Raw genomic sequence first — 10,137 nt, 5'->3', positions numbered from 1 at the left:
TCTCCCATCCAAGTACTAACCAGGCCCGACCCTGCTTAGCTTCCGAGATCAGACGGGATCGGGCTTGTTCAGGGTGGCATGGCCGTAGACTCCTTTGGTAACATCTTGAATGACTGTACTACAATATCACAACCAGGAAATCGACACTAATAGAGTTTTATGTGCACTCAATTGTGGGTGTGTAGCTGTTTTTTGTAAGTTTAATCCATTTAAAAGATGATTAAAAGTATTTGAACTTCTGATTGACATAGTTAATATTTGAGGTATTTTTAAAAAGAAAGATTTCTGTTGTTTTTTTCTCAATGCCTTATCTTCCTTTGTTCATGTAGCATTTTATATATAAATGTATATACACACATGCACATAACTCAATTTGAAGGTGGGAACAAAAACATTTCTGCGGACTACTAAGTACATACTTATGTTGCCGAGTTGGATTGCTTTTTCATGCTAACAGTCCACAAGATATTGTGAGGTAGGTCATTATCAATCAATTCTGAAATTTGTCTCAAATACTGGGATTTTCCTACAAGACTGCAGATAGTCACCTGAATACTTTTAGCTTCCTGTCTGCCTTCATTCCCTGGGTAAATATTATTGCTCTTCAGTGCTGCAATAAAAATAAATGACAGCAGTAGAGAAGTTTTCTAAAGGCATACTACTTTGGTGCAATAAATCATTTGAAGTGATCCATAGCAAGACTTAATTTTCTTCTACTGGATTGGTGCTAGTTATTCCTACCTAAGCTTTATGTGCTGATTAACTGTGCATTTGCTTTAGCCTTAGCAGACTTTGTTTTCATTGGCTTATTTTTCCTTCCTGATTTTATTCAGACTGCTTTATGCTGGGCACAGCTTTATTAATAGTACATCTCTTCACTGGGGGTTGGTTACTTAAATATTTCAAGGGTGCTTTTCTTGTTTTAAGTGGTATGAATTAAAAAGGTATTTAAGGAGTCCATTATCTACCCAGACTTTCCCCCTTGACATTACTGGCTCTATTTTTGATGATGTGTATCTCTTTCCTGACATTTAGTGAAAGGAATTACTCAAGCTAAATAACAGTACCCTTTTCTGATTTGTTCTTTTGAACAGTCTGCTATCCAGGGATGCTTCCTCAGGTGTCTAGAACACTGTGGCTACAAAAATATTTTGACCATTCATTAATACCCCTCACTTACAGTTAGGAAATTTACTGGAAAAAACTGATTAGGGACAAGTGGCATAGTTGATTTTGCTGTTTCCAATGTATTGCATAAATCATCCCTAAAACTACTTTTGCTGCTTCCTTGTAAACCGTTTGTAGTGGAAGTTTCTAGATCAGGCAGGCCCTAGTTAAAGAGATGAAATCTTAAGAAAAAGAATTCTTAAAGGTATTCTGATTTAACTTCACACACTTAAGGAAAAGGAAAATGTTTCCAAGAGCTTAAATACCAAATAAAGCATTAGGGGGTAGGAGCAATGCTCCTTCATCAAAATATTTGAATATGTATGCTGACTACAAAGGCTATGGAATAAAGTATTCTCTATCACATCATCTACAAATTGTTAATAGACACAATAAGATACTAGTATTTGCTTTTCATAATAGAAGTATTTTTAAGAATTTGGGTGTAAGATTTTTTTTAAAAAATGAATCACTTAAAAATCCACTAAGGGTGTTCTTAAGGTAAATAAATCCTATGATGAAGAGTATTTGTGTGTTATCTTAAAAATGAGAATTTTTAATCATAAATTTTTTTTTTTTAAGTATGTGTACTTTTCTTTCTCCTCAGGGGTCACAATCTGATAACCAAGTGGCAGAAAACGTCTGAAGGGGTGTTTTCTTTGGCCAACATAGTATTTTCAAAAATTTGAATTTGTGAATGTCTTTAGCAAAATATACACTCTTTAGTTTAACCGTACCACTTGCTATTGCCACACACCAGCCATTTGACATATTTATATAATTTTTCTGGACCTTACATATAGATGGGTTAATTGATACTTTCCTTACAATGCCTTGGCCTCCTCAGGGAGATGAACAAAATCAGTACAGATTGTGTATGACAATGGTCAGGCTTAAGTTTTTGGTTATTTTAAAGCCTAGCCTTCTAAATATTCAGAGGCTAAGTTCTAGACTTAATTGCATAATATTAATTCTAAGGTTTTAAATTTCTTTAACATTTGTTTTGGATCTCAGAAATTTTCTTGAGGGTTATATTAAAGAGGTTCTGCTTGTTTAATATGGCTAAAAGTATGAAATATTCCCTTTTAAATATGTACTTTGAATAATTTGGTTAAGTCCTATTTTATATTCACGTAGACATAAGCAGGTTGTTTCCCTTCTCAAGATATTAAATGAGCTGCTTTAAAAGACTTGACTCTTCTTTGGTAGTTAGGAAAGCACCTTGTTGAACTTCTGGGCAAGTATTAGATAGCTTAACTCAAGGGTGTTTTGAGAGCCACCAACATAGGTTCTCGAGTTGCATGTAACTGTGAGTGTTTAGGTCAGAAATAAAGTACTATTTAACATTTGAATCCATTAATTGTATATTTATTACTGATAGTGAAGTTTGGATTTGGGGGTTTTGCCACCTTCAGCTGGGTCTCAAGATATAAAACTAGAATTATTAGTATTTGTAGAGCACTTATTTTGTGTCACTGTGCATATTTCCCCTCATTGAAACCTCACAACCATTTTATGTGGCGGATACTATTTTAACCCTATTTTACAGATGAGGAACTTTAAGTTGAGTGGCTTCCTCAAGGTTTCATAACTAGTAAGCAAAGCAAGTATTTGAACCCAGGTCTGTGTGACTGCTAAGTTCCACTTATGCCTGCCTTCTGTGTTGCTTTACCACCTTTAGGTATCGTACTTAATGATGATTTTAATTTAAAGTAACTGGGAGCTCTGTATGCTATTTAATCTGTCTAATTTTAGAGCAATTCCTTGATGATAAATCTCTTACCTATAACTTAATCAGCTTTAACATTGAGTCAAATGTGTTTACACTTGAGATACATAAGGAAACTCAAACTTTTAAACTCTGTAACATTGATTCCCAGTTTTCCTTGTATATTATAATATCAGTAGTATTGAAAAGAATATGATTTATTCCTTGAAAAGGGGAAGATTTATGACCAGGTGGTGATAAAGATGAAGTAAGTTCTGATAGACTATAGCTTGTTTGTCCATTCCAAAATATTTTACTTTTTGTCCTTAGCTATAATACATAGAATCTTCAGATCTGACTTTCAAACAGTTTAGAGAGTAACAATAGTTTGGAGATTATGTGTCTATATGTTGAATTTTAAATTACTTTGAAACTTTGGGATCCCGTGTTCATACCAAGGGCGGCTTTGTTTCCTATAAGCTTGCTGATAGGATGCAAACTTTTGGCATTGTTTTATTGTAACAGATCTAGCAGAATGATTGTAGTCTTCTCTTTTTAACCCCTTAAGTGGTGATAAACCTATTCATGGAAGCAAGAAGGAAATAAATTTCTAAGTCTGAAAGACCCAGTAACAAATTGTACTCTACCCGAAGTGCCGTCTATTGTATTAGAATAAGTAGTTTATTAAGTGGACCATAGGGATATAGTGGAACATGCGCCACCTTATACCAGAGAGTAACTGATTCTTTGTTTACTTGAAGAGATTTCAGTCAGGGAAGAACTAGTTGCCCAATTGTTATCATGGATTTATTAAACCCAATTAAAAATAATATTTCAAAGGAAATAATTTTCCCAAATCACATCTTACAACTCTTGAATGAGATCGTTAGTCCTTTCCTCATAAATAAGTCTATAACCTAGTATGCTTTAGGGCCTCCTGCTACTTTAGTTGACACGTATTCAAGAAAAATAAGTTCATTAGTAGCCTAAACAACCATTGTTAGAAAGATAAATTTGCTGAGACATGAATGTAATCTAATGTGATATTTAAATGATTTCTGCCATTAATTCCCCCCATTAGTGTAAATAATTTTGTTGATTTTATAGTGAAATACCTTGTGAGTCATACTTAAGGGTTTTGGCAGGGACTGTGAAGTTTTCTCTGGCTTACATGCAATTATGTTTTCATCATAGAATTGCTATTATATGAAAAGGAACCAGTGAACACTTTTATACCTATTTCCTTCTATTTAAAAAATAATTTCTTAATTGATTTATACTTCTAGCATTTATTTTTGGACCTTTGTACTCCCATTCTTTCTAGTCCACTTAAAAATCTGGAGCATTTAAAAGATGGCAGCTGATTCAAATAGGCCCTTAAGGTTTTCTAGCTTTCTAAAGGAAGGCCACATTTTGGCTCTAGTGTCTTGTCATTTTAAACACGTCTTCAAAATGTACAGTGGCTAAAGTTATCCTGCACAGTAATTTTGAGTTTAAGATGGCTGTATTTAAGTTTGGAGGAGAATAGTGGGAAAAATGTAAAACAAATCACCTTTGGGTGGTGGTTCTTACAATATCTGTCCATTTATTGGGGTTTCCCTATGTCTTTGTATTATTTTCATTTAACACTTTAAAAAATCACATAGCATTAAAAACAAAGTGATAAATATGTTTTCTTAAACCTGTCTTTTCTAACTATAGGAACATTTAAGCTTACAATAGAATTCACTGAAGAATATCCAAATAAACCACCTACGGTTAGATTTGTCTCTAAGATGTTTCATCCGAATGGCAAGTATCACTTTTAATACAATATTTTAAACTGCTGCACTGTTTATTAGGGAGGCAGTCCACATTTCTTCTAGATTTGTCTGTAGTACCTGTATATTGTTTAGGCATCCTGCTATTTCCTGAAAACTGAACTTGTTCCTGGTGGTCTATTGCTGCCTTGAGCTCTAGTCCTAGGAGTGAAGCAGTGAAGCTACTTTGCCTTTGCTTGGAGTCTGAGAGCCTGCCGGTTTTGATGACCTTTATCATTTACTTATTAAACAAAAATAAGGATGCTTTTGAGGTTTCCTTTTAATGTTAGGCCAGATTGGGGTAGTCTTGTGCTGTAATTATTTTCACTAGTGTTTAAGGCAATAGTTTTCAACTTTGGATGCAGATCAGAATTACCACGGAACATTTTAAAAATACACATGCCCTGGCCCCACTCTAGACCTACCGAATGTCAGAGTCTGTGGTTGGGGGCCAGGTGTACAGTAGTATATTGGAAAATCACCACAGGTGATTCTAACTAACCATTTGCTTTTTCCCCCTAGTAGCAAGCCTAGAACAGCTTGCCTTTTATTCAGATTAATAAAGTATTTTACAGGGTGTCAGATATTAATTATCTTCATGCAAACATGAAACCTTGTGAATTCTGAACTCAATCTTTTGTTATTTCAGATAGGAGATAGAGTTTACAAATTTGGTGGAATGAATTTCCCAGAAGTCTGTGGATGGCTGGGGACCCTGTTAGAAAATGTGTATGATTTCCTAGACAACGAGGCACTCTCTTTAGAACTTTTAGAGCACTGAGTATCTTCCAGTTTTATACTGATTGCATTTGACATTCTCCGATCATCCAGATTACTTCACTAGTAATGCTTATGACTCTTTTTAGGAAGGTGACTGAGAAGCAGCTTGGGAAATCTTTTTAAACTTCAAAAGCATTCTTGACTGTACTTGTCTTAACTATGATATAAAACCTTAATGGTTTTGTTATGTTTAACATACATACTTCTCTGTTCTCAGTCTATGCAGATGGTAGTATATGTCTGGACATACTTCAGAACCGTTGGAGTCCAACCTATGATGTGTCTTCCATTTTAACATCCATACAGGTGAATTCTCCTTCATGTGACTATGGCCTTTTATATGTTTATATTAGCAATTGAATTGTTTTTTGAAATTTATAACTTAAAAGGTAAGTCATTAAGACCTAAGGCACCAGAAAACATTTACATATATATTTGCCTAGCTACTAGCAGATTAATGGAATCTAGGTTAGTATGCTAAGAGAGCATATATAGCTGTTACTTAGGATGATTCAATTGTCTTGAATATATATATACACATACACACACATATACATATATGTACACACATATATATATATATATATATATATATATATATATATTATTTTGCATCGAGGAACTGACCTTTTGCAAATTGTCTTTATAGTCTCTATTGGATGAGCCCAATCCCAATAGTCCAGCAAACAGCCAGGCTGCTCAGCTGTACCAGGAAAACAAGCGGGAATATGAAAAACGTGTTTCTGCCATAGTAGAACAGAGCTGGCGTGATTGTTGACCTGGGTGCAGCAAAATAAGAGGCTGGGCATAAGAAAAATATATATTGATGTATTTGTCACCTTCCTATTCAGTGTAATACATTTACTTTATTAAAAGCAAAATAGCTATTGTGCTGTTTCCATCTTCCCTTGCCAAGTTTTTCCTACCCCTTCTGTCCTTTCCTTGAACATCAAAAAACACCCTCTATGAAATCAAATGTACTGTACCTGGGTTACGTGCAAAAATTACTAATGTTTAATTCCTTTTTTGTTGTATCTCATCTCCAGCTTTAGGGCAATATTGTGTTACTATACTTTATACTAAGCTTTTTAAATGAATTGTTGTACAAGTGGTACTTATGCATAGCTTGATGATCTGGATGTTATTTTTAACAAAATGATTGCTGAAGTGTTTCTTCCTGGCTGGTCCTTCACTTGTGTTGGATTTAGAATTAAATGTTTGTAATATGGCATATAGAAAACCAAGAAACAACTCCATATAAATATTCATTTTGAAAGAGTGATGGAAGCTAAAAATCTTGTGATACTAAGATCTAACTAATGAATTATAAGATGGTTTTTACTGGTAGGAAGAATGTTAAAGGACTCAGCCAAAGGAGTACAGCAATTGTAACTGACACATCCTCTCCTTGCAAGATATTCACTGGGCACACCCATGCTGAGTTTCATACTACAGTCAGCCTTCTGTATCTGCAGGTTCCACATCCACAGATGCTACCAAACAGATCAAAAATATTCAGGAAAAAAAAAATGTTATGTTGCTGACGTGTACTAGGATGGTTGCATCTGTACTGATGGATACCTAGGGACAACTGTGCTGAAGTCTTCTGCGTTTTAGCTTTTTAAAGAAGTGTGGGAGCAGAAGAATGGAAACAATCATTATCTTTTAAGCAGGGAAAGGTTGAAGATCTTTTAAGATCTAGATCTTGAATCTTTTAAAGGAGCAGTGCTACCCTAGATAAACAAATTTATAATCTCCCATAATTTTTTAGTTTTAATTAACCTAAGGAAGGGAACATATCTGTGGCAAATTATTTTCCACTCAAATCCTGAGTTAATGCTGCATGCTTTAGTTTCTTCTTCCCTTTCAGTATTATAAGAACCTTAAAAGTCAATGTTTGCAATCTTTTGTTGGATATTTATACTTTTAGATAAATAGTACCTTTAAGTAGCAGTGAGTGTGGGATAAGGCTTGTTAATGTTTTGTCTAATGTTCCATTGTCACCTTTTGTGCATTTATCACTTCTAACTTTGCACAAGTAACCCATGTAAAAAAATGTACATTTTTCAAAAGTTGTAAATAAAAATGACCTTAAAATTTTGTAGTCAAGCTGTAATTACATTTTAGCTAAGTATGAACTTTTAGTATTATTGGAATCTCATATCTACTCATTTCTCCTCTTGAATTAAACATGGTAAAAGCAAAAATACAGATTCTGGGAGAGGGAAAAGAGTAGATACTGTTGGAGAGGACTTGTTTTTTCAGTCATGTTAATGTTTAAAAAAAAATTAACAGAATGTAAAACTATTAAATAAAGCTACTTCAGCATATGTTATGGTCAATCAAAGGAATGAAATTCTGATGTGGAAATGGGTGGTAAAGCAAACCTGGATGTTTTACAGGGTGCCTTCAGGGGAATCAACACCTAACTTGTTGAGCCTGACATCTACCTCTTTAAAAGCCTTAGCTTAAAAACAGTACCAAACTATTATAAAATGGTATTTTCAGTTCTATGTAAAGTTTGGGAGTACAGTTATCCTCAGTCTTATCGTAAGGGCAGTGACTGTGGAAATTCACCTCTTGTTTTGGTGGGCAGGGGTTAAATAAAGTGAAGTCCTTATGGTACACACTCATCCTTTAAGACATGGCACTGAAAGGAACCTCGTGTGGGGGAATTCATTCTGCACTGACCACCACACTACCTGGTTTGCTTCACCTAGGAGTGACATCCTTAAATGTGCTTAGTTTTCCCTTAAGTCTACTTCTGCTTCAGAGGAGAACCGCATTAAATTGGTCTTCATTTGGTACATTAGTTTTACATTAACTTTTTCATCCTACTGTGGCTGGATACCTTAAATATTGACACTGTTAATCACACCTGAAAAAATTAAGGTGAGATCAGAAATGTTCAGATATATTTCCTTAGAACACATCCTGAGAAACAGTATTCCCAGTCTCTTTCATGGGCTAATCCTTTTAAAACCTTTCAACAGAGTCAACAAGCTGACTTCCCAAAGCATCATACATAAAAAGTACCAGAAACCATTCAAACATTTAATGCTAATTTGCCTTTTTTTCTTTACATTTTTACAAATGCCACAGGCTGCCTGCATATAATAATTGTAACAATAATAAAGTCAAAACAGATTTATGACTTTTCAAATGGCAGTCAGATTTGAACTCGTCTTCAATTCTGCACCTGCTGATGTGGGAAAGGAGGTATGATGAAGAACAAAAGATATAATTAGAGTCCTTTGTTTAGAACTCATCTCCAGCTTCAGGGGTTACTTATGGCAAAATGAATGCATGTATACTACTGAAAAAAGAATCCCAACAGAATGCATGAAATTTCCATTCATTTTGCAAAGTGGAGAGAAAAAAAATCTAAGATCTGTGACTCGATGCTATAACTGAAAGCAGTTTCTCAGTATAACATATTTGGGGAAGTAACTCAAACTGCTCGTAGACTTCTGCAGGTTTTATAGAAAGGTTACTGGGTTAAAAATGACTGCTATTTCAAAGAATGGGAAACTACAGAAAACAATAGGGGACAAAATAGCAAAGCTGTCAGCAGCTCATTCTTGTCAAACCCATTTCTCAACATATTTTATTCTCAAGCAGAGCAAAGGGACTTCATCCTATTTCTATATCAATACCAAAGCTGATCTAAAAAGGTGGGAAATCTAGACCCTCATATCCAGAACCAAATATATATTTGGCCCAAGTATTTGGGAGCCTTAACTGTAACTACATTAATATTCTGTTCTGTTGAATTTATCTAGATAAACCAGATTTATATGTAAAATTCCCCTACCCCACCAACCTCCCAAAAAAATCACTCTGTAAAGAGGAAAGAAACGTAAAGAGAGAAATGAGTTTTCATACTCAATCCCCAAAGCCACTTTTACTCAAGAGAACTGAAGGTTGACTTTTATAATTCACTAATTGAACCATAGCTTCTCAAGGTGGGTTATGACCCTTGCAGGTAAAAAAAAAAAAAAATCCTATTAAAACCTATAAACATTTTTAGCTTAGTTCCCTTTGCCAGTGTTAAAAAATATTAAGTGCCAAATAAAATGCACACCCCACTTATCTTCCTACCAACACTAAGAAAGGCCACACTGTAGGAAGAGAGATAGTGGAAAGCAAGTATCACATACTGTTAATTATTACAGGTGACTAAAAGTTACAGACACACGGGTATAAAAGTTAATCCCTTTATAGTTTGAACATACTGATTTAACTACAATAGATAGCTTCTTAACGTAAAATAGTAAAAAAGGGAGAAAGGAATTTACTGTATATTGTGGGCCAATTACATGTCAAGTGTGGTGCTAAATGTTTTAAGACACTGTAAACAACTTAATGTTCTAAATATCATTTCATTGGAGGTGTTTAACTATCAATATTAATATTCACAATAATAGTGTGAATATTCATACTTGATTTATCTGAGACACAAAATCACATAAAATTAAATAGCCCGAGATTTGGTTGCACCCAGCATGTTGGTCCATAGGAAAAATGTGACAGGTGACTGATAAGCATTTCCTATCTGCTAAGTCATTATGTTCATCCACATGTGCTCTGGTGTTGAAATATCTGGTGCAAAGACCACTTCCCCTCTCCAAAGACCCAAGTGTCGCTGCTAGGCTGATGCCCAGAAATAAACACACTACCATT

The 10,137-nt window shown here is 34.6% G+C and overlaps 1 protein-coding gene across 1 annotated transcript in view; it reads left to right on the top strand.

Moving 5' to 3' along the window:
- The window catches only part of UBE2A (ubiquitin conjugating enzyme E2 A), a gene marked incomplete at its 5' end in the record, with an annotated part of 8,619 nt that extends 1,061 nt beyond the window's left edge, over positions 1 to 7,558 (top strand). The window contains 3 exons of the mRNA XM_039842486.1: positions 4,577 to 4,666; positions 5,672 to 5,760; positions 6,104 to 7,558. Coding sequence (XP_039698420.1) covers positions 4,577 to 4,666; positions 5,672 to 5,760; positions 6,104 to 6,232 — 308 coding nt within the window. The remainder of the gene's footprint in view (positions 1 to 4,576; positions 4,667 to 5,671; positions 5,761 to 6,103) is intronic.
- Between the last annotated feature and the right edge of the window lie 2,579 nt (positions 7,559 to 10,137).

The sequence above is a fragment of the Pteropus medius genome, unplaced genomic scaffold, assembly GCF_902729225.1.
Source record: "Pteropus medius unplaced genomic scaffold, Ma_sr-lr_union100, whole genome shotgun sequence".
NCBI classification, from domain to species: domain Eukaryota; kingdom Metazoa; phylum Chordata; class Mammalia; order Chiroptera; family Pteropodidae; genus Pteropus; species Pteropus medius.
This window is presented reverse-complemented; position numbering and strand designations above follow the sequence as displayed.